Source organism: Sinocyclocheilus grahami, unplaced genomic scaffold (assembly GCF_001515645.1).
Source record: "Sinocyclocheilus grahami isolate Dianchi unplaced genomic scaffold, SAMN03320097.WGS_v1.1 scaffold290.1, whole genome shotgun sequence".
Taxonomy (NCBI): Eukaryota; Metazoa; Chordata; class Actinopteri; order Cypriniformes; family Cyprinidae; genus Sinocyclocheilus; species Sinocyclocheilus grahami.
Genome location: NW_015505469.1, coordinates 1,639,465 through 1,659,737, shown reverse-complemented (window position 1 = coordinate 1,659,737; position 20,273 = coordinate 1,639,465). Strand labels below are relative to the sequence as shown.

The 20,273-nt window shown below is 37.0% G+C and overlaps 1 protein-coding gene across 1 annotated transcript in view; it reads right to left on the bottom strand.

Annotated features, from left to right (window-relative positions):
* LOC107600744 (furin-like) overlaps nt 1-20,273 on the bottom strand; it is a 125,239-nt gene that overhangs the window by 52,853 nt on the left and 52,113 nt on the right. The window contains exons 3-6 of the mRNA XM_016292701.1: nt 10,673-10,771; nt 4,608-4,703; nt 272-400; nt 121-197 (exon numbers count right to left, since the gene is read on the bottom strand). Of these exons, the coding sequence (XP_016148187.1) occupies nt 121-197; nt 272-400; nt 4,608-4,703; nt 10,673-10,771 (401 nt within the window). The remainder of the gene's footprint in view (nt 1-120; nt 198-271; nt 401-4,607; nt 4,704-10,672; nt 10,772-20,273) is intronic.

The window sequence follows — 20,273 nt, the reverse complement described above, 5'->3', positions numbered from 1 at the left end:
GTGCTGGGTAAGACTTGAAAAACAAATAACAGTTTGAGCTGCCAACGGCCCGTAAATCGCTGGGTTTGCTTGGGGGACCTAAACTAGGTTTACAGATTACAGTAAATACGCATTGAGTACCTGTTATCATTGAGTTGGGTGTATCGAGGCTGAGGGTCTGGGTCGCCATCATTAACATCATAGCTAGCATCTGGATCCTGAGAATATGTAAGAAACATTTAATGCAGTTATTTTGTTTTGGGTTATATATAATAGTTGTTTATTCACTCACATAGTTTTGAATCAGATCTGGGTGGTTTTTTTCAATTCCATCATCCAATATGGACACGACGACGCCTTGTCCAGTAAAACCCTGCTTCCAGGCTTCCTTCACGTTGAGGTCACGATGATCTTCGTTGTACTGAATGGAAAATAAGAGAAAGAACAGATCAGCATAGACGCCACTTCCCTCCTGCTAACTACTCTGCTGATGCTGAACATCAACCAGTGCTTAAGGATCATGTTTTGAGGATCATCTTTCACAAATCTTTCACTTTTGAAGCTTACATCAGCTCTCTGATTCAAGGCTGCAGTCTGCCGTTATCGCAATACCGCATGGCCTCCTGTTCTAGGCATGAAGGATGCTGAAACTTTAGAATATGCCTTCACAATTTCCGGTCTCGGTTATAGCAGTGCCCTGACACACTTCATACTGCCCTTCACATACTGCACTGTAACCTCAGGTATCGCGTTTATGGTTTGCTTGCTGTCCTCTTGATGTGTAGATAGTAGCGCTTTTACTGTACGGTTTATATTGAATTTATATTACACAATTTTGTTATTTTCACACCTGAGCTAATATATGAATTAAGCAGTTCTGCATTGATGCCAGATTTTTATTTTATTTTATTTTGAGGAAAAATAAAAATATGTAATTACTGAATTATTCAAAAATGTTAACTTAAAGAAATCATACACTACCATTCACAAACATTTTTTTTTCCAAAGAATCATCTTATATTAACAAAACTGCATTTATTTGATCAAAAGACCGTAAAACAGTTATATTGTGAAATATTATTATCATTTAAAATGAACAGTAAATTTTTAATATAATGTTTTAAAATTGTATTTATTCCTGTGATGGCAATTTTCAGCAGCCATTGCCATTAAATCATTCTAATATGCTGATTTGGTGCTCAAGATTTCTTTTCATCACAGTTGAAAATGTTTTGCTGCTTAATACTTTGTGGGGAAAAAGTATTACTGTTTTTACTGTATTTTTGATCAAATAAATGTGGCCTTGGTGAGAATAAATGTTTTCAACACTGATAATAATATATGCTTATTGGGCAACAAATCAGCATATTGAAATTATTTCTGAAGGATCATGTGACATTTAAGACTAATGATGCTGAAAATGCAGCTTTGCATCACAGGAATACATTAGAGTTCAATATTATAAAATAGAAAAACATTTTAATGTAATATATCACAATATTACAGTTTTTTTTTTATCAAATAAATGCAGCCGAGGTGAACATAAGATGACTGTAACAAAAACAAACATCCAAACTTGTTGAGAAATGACTAGTAGCCGAGCCAAGAGCGCTGTCAGGCTGACCATCCACCCACCCACTGTCAGACCACAGAGATCTGCCCGCTCCCACTCCACTCCAGTGCAACAATAAACATGGCCACCTGAGTTTATCTGAGCAGAAAATTTAATTTATTTTCGCTACATGGCTTCTTGACTTTCCTTTTGGTCACAGGGTCACTGCTCTCTTCCCCAGGGCGGTCGCAGGGAAAGATTGAAGCCAGAAAGGTGCTGTCAGGTCTGATGACCCCAAAATGATGCTCTCCTGCTTATCCTGGGACTGTCCAGGATAAGTCAAACGAAGAGAACAGAGTTTAATTCTTAAGCCTACATCAGGCAAAATTATGCAATCTCGCCTCAAAGGTCCAGTAATAATGGCTGTGAGGTTGATAAATTGCCGCTGATGACCTTCAGTCAACTGTTGCAATTGCAGTGAAACTTTCTCTGCATTCCATTTTGCGGAAATGTTATTGAGTGGATTCTAACCGTTTTACTGATAAACATGATTGATAACGCTGCCGTGAAGAGGGGAAAAATGCGCTGAGAAAGGATTGGAGCTCAGACTACAATTTTATTGTTTTTTCAAAGTCATGACATTTCCCCAAAATGTGAGAAAAAGCATCTATTTTCTCCTTGGTTCATTAGCTGGAACAAAACGTACAGGTCTGGTGAACCACCACTGAATGCAGAATGACTGAGCAATGACTAAACACAAATTAACGATTCTCATTACACTGCAAGATTCTCATAGATGAGAGACATGAAGGATGTAGGGACTCCTAATAACTACTTCAATAAATAAATAAATATATTTATATTTAATATTATAAATAGGTTTTATAAATAAGCAAAAATAAATAAATACATAAACTCATTCATTCTTTATTTCTCTTTCTTTCTTTCTCTCTTTCTTTTTTTCTTTCATGGCCTTGAACAGACCTGCAAATTATCATTAAGTCTTTAAAAAGAGCACATTAATTCAAAGGTCTTATTAATAGTAAAAGTATCGAGATAACAGGAGACTGAGAGGAAGGAATAACAAATAATTGTAAATATTGTCTGTAGCCTTACGGTCGATATTAGAGTATCAGAGCTGATACATAAGCATTCTACAACCATCATCTTGAATCATAGCTGACAGAGAGCAACTCATCAATATTAGCAGGCTAGCAGCACAAGAATCCATTAATAATCTGAATATTAGCTCGATATGAAAAAGCCTTCGTAAACACCTCAATTTGGGAAAAAGATCAATTGAGGCAATCTAAATGAAATTTCTATCCAATTAAAAGGTGGCGCAGATCTTGAATAATAATAGAACGATAAATGCCATATATACCTTCAATCAGACTACATTTACAATAGGACTCAAATATACTTTGAACAAAGAGAGATACACTTGTGCACATACTCTCATCCGGAGATGTCTTGTTAGAAGATGCGGCTAATATTTACACAAGACAGAATTGGGACACTTCTTCTAATTGTCTTTTCAAGTAACAAACAGGTAGTCATTAGGGTTGGGTGCCATTCACATTTTAACCGGTACGGTACCAGTATCGGTACCTGAATTTCGGTGCCGGTACCCATTAGGGCCTTTTGCACCGCAGGAACCTTTTCATAGTACCAGAACTAATTATGGAACTACCCACTTTTTGGCGTGTTCGCACCGCCGGAAATGGGAGCGATTTTAGTACCGGACTGCCTTTTTCGAGAACCAAATTAGCTCCTACTCCGGAGCAGGGTCTAACCAGCACAACTGGTACTAATTTTATTTTGACAGGTTGCCATTAAGTTTCTGTGTGTATATAGTATGATGATGCTAGTTTTCTCAAATGAAACGGTAAAATTCTCGCAAAGTGACTCTCACAGCAGCTCTGGAGATTAAGTTGTGTTCATGCCTTCATATAGTGAGACGCAGAGGCCGGAAATCACCGCGAGCATCACGCGTGCTTCAGTATTTGTGTAGTAAACAAAACCGCGTTTCCACCATTCATACATACAGAGGCAAGTGGAACATGCAGGATTCATATTTAAACTGTCTTTTTGCATTTTAATATTTACACACACTAGTTCATATCGCGATTCGAATTAAGTGGCAGTGGCTACTTTTGATTTATTCATCCAAAATGGAAGAATTCCGTGGCATTCCACATAATAAAGAAATAGAGTAAATGACGTTTTAATGAATGGACTCCGCGATTCCATCCGCGTTTTTGCAGAAACCATATGGCCCTAGAAACTTAACCACACTTCAGAACATTTCGGCTTGCCCTGTGTGCTGTTTGAATGAGTTGCAGGGGTGACCTCACGTCACAGGTTCTCTCTTTCTCTCTCTCTGTAGCGTATGCGCCCATATGTGTTCTCAGGTACCGAAATTTGGCACCGATTGAATTAATGTAAATCGGTACTCGGTAGTACCAACGCAATTCAGTCGGTACCCTTAAAAGTACAGAGTTCGGTACCTAGTAGTCATGCACATGTTTGGTCTGCTGACTCAGCTGCTTTCTCAGCATTGCTTTTCTTCATATTTTATTGCTATTTTGGTAGTGTTGACAGTGACACCACATGCTGCTCATTGCTCATGCAAATGTGAATTTTCATCAAACTGCAGAGCTGAAACTGAATACAGTACATTCAAAATCTGCAATTACAATGAAATTATTTTGCATATAAAATTGTGCATATAAACAGTCATGTTATTTCAAATGAATATGGCCACTTCAAAACAGTGACACAGAAGGACTGTCATCACAGGAGAGGATATGTATGAAGACTGATGGAGAGTGAAGGCCAGCACGTCTGGAATGTTTCCGAAGAGCCAAATCACAACCGGCTGATTAAACTTTAAGCTCCACCGGATGACCATAATGGCAACAAGTTCACTGTTACACAATGTCCCATTTAATAGGGGCAAAAGGAACAGAGTCCTATGAATCCAAACAGAACATTACAACAGCCCACCCAAACCATCCGATCTGAGCGGGAGGTATCGTGCTTGCACAAACAAACAGATGAGCTATTTACTCACCAAGTACCACTGCTGTGCAAACTTCGGATCAGTCAGCTCATAGTAAATATCCCTCTTCTTTCTTCGTTTCACCACCTGCTGTTCCGCCCACATTACCTTGAGAAACAAACAAACAGTCAGAGACATATGTGAAGTATTTGTTTCCAAGGTTTCCTTTCCATCAGATCCAGAATAAGTTGCTTTTAATGAAAATCAATGGATCATTAGCAGTAATAATAATGGCACCAAATCTGCACGACACAATTAAACATGGGTAAAAATATGTGAAACTCCATTCAAAAAGCATCTATCTTCTGTAACGTGACATGCTTGTGTGAAACACAATATTCAGTTTCACTAATAATATGAACACTGAACTATAAGGGCAGGACTTAATTTTATTGCTTAATATAATTTTCCCAGGCCATGAAGCCTGGGTAACGTCAGCAGAAAAGAGAGAAAGTTAATACATTTTGACGAAAGAATAACAAGTAATGATGAAATTTGTACAATACATTATAGTAAATATGGTCAATTTTGATTTCATGTGCTGACGAAAGCTGCTGACGGACACACACAGTCCTGTTCTCTTGTCTCCTCACAATCCTCCTCCACTCAACACAGAGACAGAGATGTCTGTTGAAAGATGGGAAGCCGTTTCTCTAGGGCAGCAACTGTTGCAGCGGGGCAGAAAACGCAGACGGTGGCAGATTATGTGATTGACAGCTCAGCACTGCTCATGCCAGAGCTCACTGCTCACGGTCTAGAATGACTTTTAGTGGATGAAATGGACAGACATGTGACAGGAAAGTAAAGCGAGTGGTCAGAAAAAGAATGGCAGGCCAGCTGGGATGTTCACAGCCCTTAAGAACAACCAGGACACATTTGACCCACCACTCAATGTAACCTCAAGGTCACCACGTCATGACGAAATTTACCAGCAAATCATCATAAAATTGACAGAAATGCTCTATATCTGCTTTATTCAGGTAAATTAGTTAATAATCAACCTATTCATTTGTGTACTGACAGCTGTTCAAAGTTTAGGTCATGTTGTCAGAGGTTCTTTGTTTGACTTGATTGACAAAATCAAACATTTCCCGCAACACTTAAGTTTAGCATTATGGTTAATATTGCTTATACTTGGGCTTTTGGGTATTTATTCACATTCCTAACCCCAAGATTAAAACTATAGCCTTTAACCCACATCATTTGTGCTAGGTATTAAAAGATCTTTGAAAAGTTGAAACAAAATACAATTTCAAATAATAAAAAAGGCAATAATAAACAAAACAAAATAAAATATAAAAATAAAATAATAAAAAGCTTCAAATAACATTTAAAGTAGATAATTTTATATTCTTTGTGGTAAGATTTTTTTGAACATGCAAGACCCACTGATGTTATCACGGGGGGGGGGGGGTGCACGAAAAACTGTGCTGATAGGAAGCCGCATTAAGATCTGAGGCTTTCTGCTTGGCAAGTTATTGGGGCTAGACATGTTGTCTAAACTATCACTTTTCCCCCTGCTGATTAATTAGCAAGAGTAATACGGTAATTAAAAAAGTAGCACACATAAGCGCTTCTAACTTTTAAAGATCGACCTCATCTGAAATTAAGCTCATTTAGAGCCAGCACTCGGTTGGCAATGCAATGCATAATGAATAAACTCATGACTGATGTTGCTTCATCTATGACAGCTCTGATGTTTTGACTTGAGCCAAATGCGTTTCAAAGAGAATATGAATGCTGCCAAAGGACTCGGAAATAGGAAATTGATTTCTGAAGCTATGAAGATGGACTGAGTGATACAGAACAGAGAGTTCTGATAAGGAAGTCCGGATGGAAGTGATCTGGAATATCTTAACTGGAAATGCAGATAATAAAGTAAATTGCTTAAATCATATTTGCAGAAAACATTGAACCATTAAGACTAATGCACGCTCTTTCTTTGTATATAATTTATGAGATTTACATGACATGCAGTATAATATGGAACTTGCACATACTGCATGTTATTTATTAGAAAAAAATCGATGTAAAAAAATGCATGAAGACTGCATAGTATAAAAGTAATTACTATTAGCATTCCAACTTTGTAAATAGCCACAATTGTTTGTGATAAAACAGGGCTCAAAAGGTTGCTCTTTCTGAAGCTGAAGGGAGCGAAAGAATTCAACAACAGGAAGCGGAGCAGGGCAGTGAGGGGAAATGCCACAGGAACCCGCTGAGAGGGCAGGCAACAGGACCAACACACTTTAACAAGGGCAACATCTTCACACAGCTGCGGGTTTCATTTCACAAAGAGCGATTTCCTTCACCGTTATAGCCATGTGTATCATCAAAATGACCAGAAGTCAATCATTTTAAAGGTGTCATATGATGCGATTTCAAGTTTTCTTTTCTCTTTGGAGTGTTACAAGCTCTTGGTGCATAAAGACGATCTGTAAAGTTGCAAAGACTAAAGTCTCAAATCCAAAGAAATATTGATTATAAAAGTTAAGAGTCAACCACGCCTACCTAAAAGGGCTCATTCTAACACGCCCCCACATATCTACATCACTATGTGGAAATATTAGCATAATGCTGCCTAAATGTGCACACAAAGAAAGGCGGCGAGGTTTCAGGAACAGCAGTCGTGCTGATGCAGCCATGTCAGAGAGACTCTATGTATTTCAGTCCAAAAGCACTTTATTTGGCCTTCCGGAAGTAGAAGCAATTAGGAATCATTGGTTAAGATTTATTTACAACAGAACAGCACAACCCAGATGTTCGAATTTGTGCAACGCATTTTATGGATGACAGTTTTTTGAACCTAGAAGAGTACAAGGTTGGCTGTGCACAAAGGCTATTTCTTCAACGCGTGCTGTCGGTGTTCGGCCAATCACAATGCACTGGGTCAGCTGGCCAATCAGAGCAGACTGCGCTTGTCAAAGGAAGGGGCTTTGTTGAAAACGACGTGTTTGAGAGAGGCGGGGCATAGAGGACCTACAATAATGTACAGTATTTGAAAAATAATGTGTTTTTTGAACATTAAAGCATGTCAACATATTCTGTTACACCAAATACACAAAATAATCATCTTTAAAATAGCATCATATGACCCCTTTAAATGAGTCAACCTTCTGCTGCCATCTGAGCGACAGTGACCATTGACGATCCTACAAAGTCAACCTTTTCATCTAAACGAGCAGCCACAGAATGTGACGACAACTGCAAAGGAATCCCACAAGGGCTGAGAATAGTTTGAAAAATGAAAATTTTCACTGAAATAATATGATTATGTTCTAATTAAAAATGACTTTTCAGTTACATGATTTTAAAATGAGCAGTCCAAAAAAAAAAACAATGGTAAAAACAAATAAAAGTACCTGTTAAAGTACCTTTATTTTAAAACTGAAATTCCTCAAATTAAATAAATCAAAAGATTTAAACTAGAGATTTAATCCAGTTCCGGTGTTAATTTTCACATAATTTTTTAGTTCTAGTTTGTCTAGTATTGCGGAAGCATCCTTTATATTTAGTCAATATTTTGTCATATCGTATTTATTCACTTTAATCAACTCTAATTTGACCAAAATAGCACTGAATATTACAGATATATTACACTGAATATTATTTTAGTTCATGAGAATGAAAAAAATAAACTAAATATTTACACATTTTATATATTAATTCAAACATGCATCAACAAAATCATGAAAACTGCTCGTGAAATACTAATGTTACAAACAAAACACTACCGTAATAATGATTTATTTAATGCTTTAGTTATTGTCACATTTCAGTGTGTTGTTTAAAAAAATATCATATTCAATGTGACTTACCAGCAGTACAGTTAAATTCATGATGGATTTGTATCATGTTGGGCAGAAACAAATTGTAATATTATGTTTATGTTGTGCATTTATTTACCTTCTTAAGGATACAGAACGAGTTTGGGTAAATTCATTAAACTGCTATTAAAGCACTTTAGTTTACCGGTGTTCAGCAAGAGGTGCAGTTACAATATTGACTATTACTGGATTATTTGAACTGGTTGCTAGTGGTCACTACACATCTTAAATTTGAATGCCCAGTTTTTGTACTCTTATTTGCATTTTTATCTTAAATATGTGGCTGGAGATGTAATTTGGCAATTCTACAGCTCACTATTCACTAATCATAACAGTTCCACAATCACTGGAGAATCAGAGGGTGTTGGTTCACTTGGCGAGTGGGTGTTAACAAACACAACGACAAAATCATCTCTACTTTTAGAAAAACAACTGACAAATGAAAAATACAAAAAAGCGAAGCAAGGTCGCAGTAGCATGAGTATAACAGAGGCTAGAAGCAAGACATTTTTCTTGAAGAAAGAAAGAAGAAAGTACAAGCTAGAAGACATTTGTCAATATATAAATATGTACAGGCTAGAACAGATAAGTAAGAAATAGTGACAAAAAATATACAACATGTGATTTTGAAATAATCTCTGACAGATGGGGAAGGTGTAAAACAATAAAAAATAGCAACTATGAATTCCAATCTATACTTAGAAACAGGTTTTTAAAAAAGCCTCGAGCATATCTTATGCAATTCCCAAAAGACTGATGACTTTGACAACGCATTCAATGCATGAAATTTAAGAGGAAAACCAGCACCATTGTACCTCAAGGACTAATCATTTAGCGCTCACGAACAAAGGCAACTTCCTAGAAATGAATCCGAGATGGACAAATGAATCAAACCGGGCTGTGTGCATTGACTCTCCGTCATTGTGTTGGCACCCAGGTAGGTTCATTATTCACACACCTCATCACTACTGAACACCAGACAATGGAGTGCTTTTCCCATCTCGAGGGAAGTCACTCTGCTCCTGGAGGCCATTCGCACTGATGAAGCATGGCGCTGCAGCCATGTTACAAGATGGACTTTTTAACCCCCTCTAGAAAGTGAGTAATGGGCCATACGGGTCCAGTCCGTGATTTCCATTAAGGGGGTTTCTAGCCCTTAGCAGTCCTCTGGCATTAAAATTGCAGGGTTTGTGTTTCACTCCATCAGAACTCAACATCTGGACCAGAAAAGCAGTTAAGTGGCAAATACTGAGGCTGTAGTGAATGTCTGCAGATGTCAGGTTGACACACAGTGAGCAACTCAACTTTAAATGCTCGTATTTCAAACCTGTGACAAGAGAAACCAAAAGAGTTTTATTTGGTGTTCTTAAGAGGAACGTGCATAGGGGAGGAAACTGAGGAGTTTTGATTTATAGGTTTCACGAGAACAGCATGTGAGGGTGCGAACGGAAAGATTCACAATAACGTTCAGAGGAGACAAGTCAAACATTGGAACATAAACCAGCAAGGTTTCTAGAAACAGTTGGGAAAAGAGAAAAAAAATGTTTTGGACAAACCGAAAACGTCTGCCCTCAATTCTTTAGAAGACAAGAAAAAAACTAGAAAGAAGAGAGTGCTGAAGAATGAAGGGTGAAATAAAGATGAATGACTTGAAAAATCGAGTGTGCTGGTCCTGGTGCTTCTCTAAGTTTGCAAAAGTGATTGGGTCTTTAGTTGGAGTCAAAGTCCCTTTAAGACAAGTCATGTCACTCGGCAATAAAATAACATTTATTTTCTAGCCACGAACACTGAACATCAAATTTAAACAGACAAAGTTTTAAAAATATATATAAAATGGGTAGTAGGATTGCAAATGTGGGCATAAGCTGCCACTGACAGGGCGATAGCTAGGAACCAAATGTTGGTCCTAAAAAGGTAACCATGCAATCTTAAAATTTCTCAAATAAATTTAGAAAATTGAATTAGATTATATAGATCTCATGCTCCAAATTCTGTAACTTTCTAGGTTTCATAGTAATTTTTTGTGTCTAAAGTGCCATTAAAAGCACCTTTTAGCAGCTATTTTTAGTGTAACATTCACTAATTTCTGTACTTTCTCTGAGACCTATTCAGATATCTATGGCTTCAGTATTTTGGCTTTTTGCTTCATTTAGTCAAGGATTTGTCAACATAACCTTTGAGTTTGTTGGGGGAAAAATGTCTGGAAAGGGCTGTTCTGAGGCGGATCCAGATTCTACATTTCACACATACCTGAGGTTCTGTGTGCAGACGAATGTGTGCTCCTCTGTGATCTGATAAAGACCTCTTCACCACTCTGCGGTGCCTGAAGTGATAAAAATCTCCAAAAACCTGAGGGGGAAAAAAAAAACACAAGGCTACATTTAGCTCACCACATCCTACAGATTTCTTTAAGAAAGAGGGGGGGGGGGGGGGGGGGGGGGTTTCAACTTGTGCGTGTGCGTGTGTTCGCATACATCACACACATATGCACATACTCGGGCAGATTTTTTTTCTTTCAATATTTTTCCAATTCATCAATTCTAACAGCCATTTGTAGATTCAAAGGGTTTAAAAATGTAGTAGCATCTTAAAAATCTAGTTAAATAAAAGCATGTTTCTCACTAAACAACCACCAGAAAACACACCATTACCACCAGTAGTTTACAGTAACATTTACCCACGTATATTTAAAATGTATGCATTTAAAATAAATAAATAAATAAAATGCCACACTTCCGTAAATGTTGATTACTTAAAACAAACAGTTTGACATCTTAAAAATCTAGTTAAATAAAAGCATGTTTCTCACTAAACAACCACCAGAAAACACACCATTACCACCAGTAGTTTACAGTAACATTTACCCACGTATATTTAAAATGTATGCATTTAAAATAAATAAATAAATAAATAAATAAAATGCCACACTTCCGTAAATGTTGATTACTTAAAACAAACAGTTTGAACTGATTTATGGAAATGAACTGATTGTCAAAACTACCTCCATTTTTACTACTTAAAGTGATCGTTTACCCAAAAATGAAAATTGTCATCATTTACTCACACTCATGTCATTCCAAACCTGTATGACATTCTTTTTGATCTAAAACACAAAACAAGATATTTTAAAGAACATTGTGAATCAAAAGAAATTGGAGCCTATTGACTTCCATATCAAAATCTCTTTAGATATAAAGATATAAAGTTTTGAACAATATGAGGTGAGCAAATTATGAAAATGTTCATTTTTGGGTGAACTATCACAACTTCTAATAGTATAGTATATACACAGTGGGTACGGAAAGTATTCAGACCCCCTTAAATTTTTCACTCTGTTATATTGCAGCCATTTGCTAAAATCATTTAAGTAAATTTTTTTTCCTCAATGTACACACAGCACCCCATATTGACAGAAAAACACAGAATTGTTGACATTTTTGCAGATTTATTAAAAAAGAAAAACTGAAATATCACATGGTCCTAAGTATTCAGACCCTTTGCTGTGACACTTATATATTTAACTCAGGTGCTGTCCGTTTCTTCTGATCATCCTTGAGATGGTTCTACACCTTCATTTGAGTTCAGCTGTGTTTGATTATACTGATTGGACTTGATTAGGAAAGCCACACACACCTGTCTATATAAGACCTTACAGCTCTCAGTGCATGTCAGAGCAAATGAGAATCATGAGGTGAAAGGAACTGCCTGAAGAGCTCAGAAACAGAATTGTGGCAAGGCACAGATCTGGCCAAGGTTACAAAAAAATTTCTGTTGCACTTAAGGTTCCTAAGAGCACAGTGGCCTCCATAATCCTTAAATGGAAGACGTTTGGGATGACCAGAACCCTTCCTAGAGCTGGCCGTCCGGCCAAACTGAGCTATCATCTTCTTTACCTCTCTCACCAAGGGGAGAAGAGCCTTGGTGAGAGAGGTAAAGAAGAACCCAAAGATCACTGTGGCTGAGCTCCAGAGATGCAGTCGGGAGATGGGAGAAAGTTGTAGAAAGTCAACTATCACTGCAGCCCTCCACCAGTCGGGGCTTTATGGCAGAGTGGCCCGACGGAAGCCTCTCCTCTGTGCAAGACACATGAAAGCCCGCATGGAGTTTGCTAAAAAACACCTGAAGGACTCCAAGATGGTGAGAAATAAGATTCTCTGGTCTGATGAGACCAAGATAGAACGTTTTGGCCTTAATTCTAAGCGGTATGTGTGGAGAAAACCAGGCACAGCTCATCACCTGTCCAATACAGTCCCAACAGTGGCACCGGTCACAACGAAAACCTTCTGCAGAGTGCTCAGGACCTCAGACTGGGCCAAAGGTTTACCTTCCAACAAGACAATGACCCTAAGCACACAGCTAAAATAACGAAGGAATGGCTTCACAACAACTCTGTGACTGTTCTTGAATGGCCCAGCCAGAGCCCTGACTTAAACCCAATTGAGCATCTCTGGAGAGACCTAAAAATGGCTGTCCACCAACATTTACCATCCAACCTGACAGATATATACAAGTATCACCACGTTTAATTTAAAGACTCAAATAAAACCTACGTCTTAATGTTCGCTTGTTCACAAGTCTAATTCTGTAACACAAAATTTAAATGAAAGCAAATGAGACTCCACTGGAGAGCACTGGTACGAAGCCCAGCTGTGGACCCAGGCATGACCTTAATGATCCAGATGGAAGATCTATTGACAAAAAGAGAAATACAGACAGCTGTGCATGTCCAACAGCCTCAAGTACAAGTAACCCTGAACGAGTCAATCTCCTGTCAGCCGACTGCACAATCACACATGACAAGATCATCCAGAGGGCCAGAAGCATCAAACCTGGCACTGCTGCAGATCGATTTCTCTCTCAGTTTGATGAAAGCTAAAACGTCTGGAGTGAGCTGGAGTTCATGCGGTCATGCTATAGATTCAGACTATAGAAAGGCAAAGATCTAGCAGACATCAAAACCGCTGTAGAGCAAGACACATGCTCATTTGCAAGACCAGAAACATTGATTTTACCAACAGGTTTAAAGAAACCTTCATCAGTAAAATAAATACAGACCAACCCAAAGGTGAACTACATTTTAAAATGATAAATTCAAAGGTACAAAACCCTTTTCACAAAGCTCACTGCAACAAAGCCATTCTTTATTCAAAGGGCGGTAACATGTAATAGGAACCCCTGTCAGGAAAGATCGAGAACAACGGCTCTACATTTATTCTTCCATGACGTCCTCGGCATACAGGCTGGATTACAGCATGTTGATGCAAACATCTCCACCCAAACAAAGCCAGCGAGGCAATAAGCCCTTGACAAAGCGAATTTGACAACTTGCGACCCAGTAAATATCACAATAATCATAGAAAGCATCAAACACAGAAGGTTAAAAATAAAAACCTTAAAAAAACCAAAGAGATGACAGACTGAAAGAAGAGATTAAACATTTATTGAACAGCTAGCGAGAGGCCGGCACGTTTGGCGGTTAAGGAGAGAACAATAATGACAGAAAATAACACAAGAATCGATCGCGAGGAGAGATAGCAAAAGAGGGATGGGTAATAAGCACATTCAGAGCTCTGAGAGCTTTGTTAGTCACAAAGGGAAATAGACTGAGGATGGGTATGGGTGTATTGTGTAAGATAAGAGAGGCCTAAAAAGATGAGCATCAATTTCAGACAGGCCTGAATCCAGCAGCTCCAGGGCACAGGGGAGCGCAGATGGAGATATGCTGGCCTTGTCGTATCAGACCACCATCAGACAACCATCTCAACTGCCTTGAAACATGCGAGAGGAAAGGCATGCGGAGGAGAAAAAAAAAAAAACTTATATCTACACTAAAACTTACAATCCACATCTGAAAATGATATCGGTGTTGGTTAAACAGTTGGCATGCCTTTGCAAGATCTGTTCCTTATGTCTGGAAGCAACCCACACGTGCCGGCTCTACTCTTCAGACCAGACTACACCAGAATAAATATTTGTAATTATTAACTTTAATTACCAAAAACACAATAGTTTGTCGTGCCCCACAATTTGCATGCAACCCTTTTAAAGGCATGATTTACTTTCTTAAAAGATATAACAAATTGGTGCCCCGTTACTTTTAAAGCATTAGAGCCACATGGTTTTGTAGTGAGCACGAACACAAATTATTGAAAAATTATTCCAACATGAAAATCAGCTAGTTCTGAACACATCAAGCATCTGTTACCAAAGTTATTGTAAGAAAAAATGCTAAAGGAGAAATGAAATGGAAAAAACAAAACAATGAATGTTCCGTTTTCATCAATAACTAAAATCCAAAAATGACTCACAGAAAGCTTAATTTAAGAGAAATCTAGTTACTTTAACTTACAACCTTTAATCTAGGATTTAATTTAAATTTTTTTATAAAATAAACAAAATACAATCAGATTTACTTTATTATAGACTTCAAGGATTTAATTCATGATTAATTGTCATTGTTTTTTGTTTTTTTTTATAAAATATGATGAAAATTAAACCGCAAGATAAAATAAAAAATGGGATAAAAAATAAGAAAAACTAGAACACAATTAAATAAGATTTAAATAATTGTTAAATTAAATAAAAGCTCAAATAAGATTAAAATAAAATTACAATTAAAATAAAATAAAATAAATGTTTTATTCAGACATGTCCCTTTTTTCAGGACTGCTTATGAGAAACAGGAATGAGAACTTGCAACTGTGACCTATAATCAAAGAATGTTGGAAATCTTGTATTTAAGATATTTACCTGAGCATTAGCCAAGACGCTGAGGTAAGGCTAGCATCCAATAACCACATAATAATGGCATTACTTGACATAAGAATCTGACCTCAGTGTCTGACCCATCACTTAGGGGTCGGTCTAGATGACACAGCTCTAATTTGTGTGGGAAACTGCTGGTCAGTGCTATTATCTAAAATTAGCCTCCACCACGCATCGCCTTCCAAATACCATTAACATTCCTTGCTATCTTCTCTTTAATGGAAGCAAACACACGCTCAGCAGTTGGAACTTTAACTAGTAGGTAGAATAATAAAATGGAAACAGTAAGTTAGATAAGATGGTAGATAAGCCAGAGCTAATGGAGGAAACAGATGTTTACTGTGGGAAATGTGCTAGCTCTGGGCAGGCTAAAATTGTGATCATTTCAAGAGCAATTACAAATCAAGGGAACAATCCATCTGACTCATTGAGCAAATGGAGCAATTAGTCTCTGCAGTGTTTCCCCTGCCATTATATTAGGGGGGGTGACCCGCCCCAACGGCACCCCCCCGTCCCCCTTGAAGGTCAAGTTCATTTTATTTAATTATATTTTCTCTATAGCACCAGATCACAACAGAAGTCATTTAATGCTACCTTTCCGATAGAACATATCTATACCTTGTTCTTTTATTAAACAAACTAAATAGCCTTATGCTATTTATCTTACTTATCTTATTTACGCGACGGCATGTAATTTCGGTCTCTACGTTAGGGTCGCGCTCTCTGTATCGCGCACAGCGGAGTTTCGCCCCGATGCGTGCGCACGCACACACACACGTTTTTTTACTATTACTATTGTTGAGTAGAATGTACGTAATAGGCTGCTATTACTACTAAAATTATTAAAACCTTATTTTTAAGGAATAGTCATACAATATTTCTTCAATATTTTAATTGTAATATTAAATTACCTTTATTTTCCAAACAATTTTTTTTACATTTTCATTACTTAAGATAGATTAAATGAATGTTTCATGCCTTAAAAAATTTAAATACACAACACAGAATTTCTGAGCAAAAAGTCATATGGCTATTTTAAGAATAAATTAAACTTGTTTTTATGCTTTCAAATAATTAGACATGCTAAAACAGAATTTGGTAACAATAAAACATAAGGTTGGGAAAAAAACATTTCATATTTAATTTTAATTAATTAGACATGCTTTTTGTTTAATACAATTTAATTTAATAATTAAAAAAAAAAAGAGTAGAGAAAAAAAGAAAAAAAAACAGAAACCCCTGCAGGTTTTATGAAGGTAAATTGACTTGAAGCAAAATTACATAAGTAAGACTATTACTAAAACGGCAATCTCAAGTAAATGCATCTTGATTTAAGGATGTGTATATATTTGTATTGTAAAACAAGACAAAAATACTGAGGAAGATATTCATTTGCAGTGCATACAACATTTAAGGCCATACATTTATGAATGTAAGACTTTCTGCTCTGATTTAAGGACTTTTTAAAAGCCTTAATTTGTGGAAAGGCAAATTATGTCTTTTTAAGACATCACACTGTAATATATTCTAGGGACACAGCAACTGTTTGACATTATAATAACAATCATAAACACTTTAGAAAGTATTCACAGTAACTCATGGTAGACTTGGTATTAAAGTACAAATCAAGCACCACTTATAAAAAGCTGATTTACACTCATCACGTCTTTTTTAATGTTAAGCTGTCAGACCAAACACTGAGTAAAGAATGAAACGGTTAAAGCATTTCTTGACAAGAGCTGTTCCTGCATTTCTATGAGAATCAGCACTGAAAGGGAGCGCTGTGAAAACACAGTTTAATAGCATAATTTATCTTGTAATGAGCCTGACCTTAAGATACGCCAACAACCACTAACAAACTAAACAAGGACAAGGGCAAGTGTGAGCATGATTACGGAAAAGTCTAAAAGGAGATGTTTCATCCCAGTGACATCAACAAAAAATATACACCCCATTTACAGCTTTTGGATAAAAAAAGTGCTTGTCCGTGTTTATATAAATTCTTAAGAAACAACCACACCCCACGTCAGCAGTGTTCACTGGAGCTGAAGCCGTGGCCCAAAACCATACTGGAAAACAACAGATAGCCTAACTAGCAGCTTCCCTTAATAGCAGAAGGCCAAATCTGCAGAGAAAAATAGTGGAAAGCAGCAATGGTAAACCAAAGCATTTAACGAAGGTTGTGCTAATACTATTTTAAATAAGTACATTTATGATTGTTTGATTGATTGATTGATTGATTGATTGAGGTAAGATTTAAAAAATGCAGCATTTATTTTAGAAAGTCAATCAATTCAGTAAACACTGAAATCTGGAGATGCGCCGATTGCAATTTTCTTGGCAGATTCGGATTTTTTGTAAGTGTGACCTGCCGATACCGATTTTTGCCGATTCTGATTTTCTTTCTAAAAACTATAATTGACAGCATGTACAAACAAAAATATATACTTTTTTAATGCAAATAAATATTTACATAAATTATTAAACATTACAATTCCCCTAATCTGGACAAAGTTTACAGATGTTCACTCACTTAAACAACTCTCAAAATAAAGAGTTCTGGGACTAGAAAAGAGGTAGAAATAACAATTAACCTAAAAGGACTTGCTGTATTTCACAAAACAGATGTCATTACAGGGCTCGCAAAATTTCTAAATCCCTGGTAGCCCTTCGGGCAGGCATTCTTCAGATTTTGGTAGCCCAAAAATGAATTTAACTAGCCCGAATGAAAGATATTGTATTTTTTTTTCTTCAAATATCAAGTCAAGAGAGTAGGGGTGCAACGGATCACAAATCTCACGGTTCAGATTATATTACATTATCATTAGGGCTGTCACGATTATGAAATTTAGTCACGGTTATTGCGATTAATTGTCTGTTTCAGGGCTTTGGCGATTATGCCGATTATCATGATTAATTATCTGTTTTTATGGCTTTCATTATATAATTGTGATTAATTTAAGGGTTCAGTAAATAATTATGATGTTCTTTTAATCTTTTTGAGTTATTATTTTGCAGTGTAAGATTACAGAGTAACACCAGCACAATTTTTTCCTACACCACTACAGAATATCAATACTGTGTTTGTGGAACTAATGGTCACTCTTTTTTAAAATCGCTGCCCCCGCTCTGCACATTTTGTGTGTTTCTCTTATTGCTTCATACGTTTGCTATATTTGACTGTAAGTGCCCTGCGAAGTGGACATTACCGGATATTCCGCCATGATTCCAGTTTGAAGGGAGCGTATATGTTCCATACAAAGGGCATTTAAGTGTGCGAGACGTGAATTAAAATTGTATTTATTTACAGAGGTATATTATGTCCCATGTCACGCTTCTCTAGTAAGTTTCGTTCGTGTGTGAAGACGCTGCAGGCAGCAGCACAGCGCAAATCTGTAAATGAATATTCCGAAGTGAAGTAAACTTCAACGGATCTCCCCTGCTCAGGGAGTAGGGAGCAATGGACACTGTGTAGGGAGCATGTCAATCGGAGGACTGGGATTGAGAACCGCTGGTCTAGAACAATTCTTCTTACAAATATAGTACACCCCCAAAACAAAATCAAGACTTTGTAAAAGAGCATAACAGGACCCCTTTAAACCCTTTGTTAAACACAATCCACTAAATACTCACTTCCTCATTACAGAGAAAATATATATTTAAATAAAAAAATATAAGCTATGAAATTAAACTAGCTGAATTTAGCAGCAAAAACAATATCTTGAAAAAAATATTTGGTGCACATTATACAATTTAAACATGATTATTCTGTTAACTATTTCTATTCTTACAAAATACATTCATGAATATAAAGATAGAAATCATGAGAAAAAGAAAGGCTTCTAATAATCTTTCTGTTTGTGATAATTCCTTCCTTCCTTAAACTTAAAGTTTTATAATGGGAATATATCATCTTGGAGAGAGAGATTTACCGTGCTGACTGTCATAACTGAACGTGACGTGCGGTTTGAATGCTGAGCGGAGAATGACTGACAGCTGCAGCAGAAGGAAGATGAGTTTCTGTAAACCTAAATTCTGTCCCTCACATTAAAGGGGTCATATGATGCGATTTAAATTTTTCCTTTCTCTTTGGAGTGTTACAAGCTCTTGGTGCATAAAGAAGATCTGTAAAGTTGCAAAGACTAAAGTCTCGAAACCAAAGAGATATTCTTTATAAAAGTTAAGAGTTAACCACGCCTACCTAAAACGGCTCGTTCTAACACGCCCCCACATATCTACGTCACTGTGTGGGAAGGTTTGCATAACGCCGCCCAAATGTTCACGCAAAGAAAGGCGGTGTAACTTTTATTCTCGCTGTAGTATTGTTGCTGCCGCCATGTCCTGAAGATGCTGTGTGCTTTGTTGTGAAAGCGATGTTTGTGATAATTCCTTCCTTCCTTAAACTTAAAGTTTTATAATGGGAATATATCATCTTGGAGAGAGAGATTTACCGTGCTGACTGTCATAACTGAACGTGACGTGCGGTTTGAATGCTGAGCGGAGAATGACTGACAGCTGCAGCAGAAGGAAGATGAGTTTCTGTAAACCTAAATTCTGTCCCTCACATTAAAGGGGTCATATGATGCGATTTAAATTTTTCCTTTCTCTTTGGAGTGTTACAAGCTCTTGGTGCATAAAGAAGATCTGTAAAGTTGCAAAGACTAAAGTCTCGAAACCAAAGAGATATTCTTTATAAAAGTTAAGAGTTAACCACGCCTACCTAAAACGGCTCGTTCTAACACGCCCCCACATATCTACTTTAATATATGGAATGGCTTCAGATGATATAGCAGGGCTCCAGACTGCGACCAAATGTTCGCATTTGGCGACCATTTTTTCTGCCTGTGCGACTAAATTTTGTGTGCGACATGCAAGCACCGTCACCGTTAGTTTTACTTTTCTTTTTGTTTTCATTTTTTAAAAACGTTATCATCTTTGTCGTTTACCTCACATTATGCTATGGAAGCTCTCTTTTATTTATTTATTTATTTATTTGATTCCTCAGTGTTTGCTAAACGTTCTGTAATTTATTAGTCGGTATATAATACAGCATGTGGTGTGTGCCATGCCTCATCTTATTCGTTTT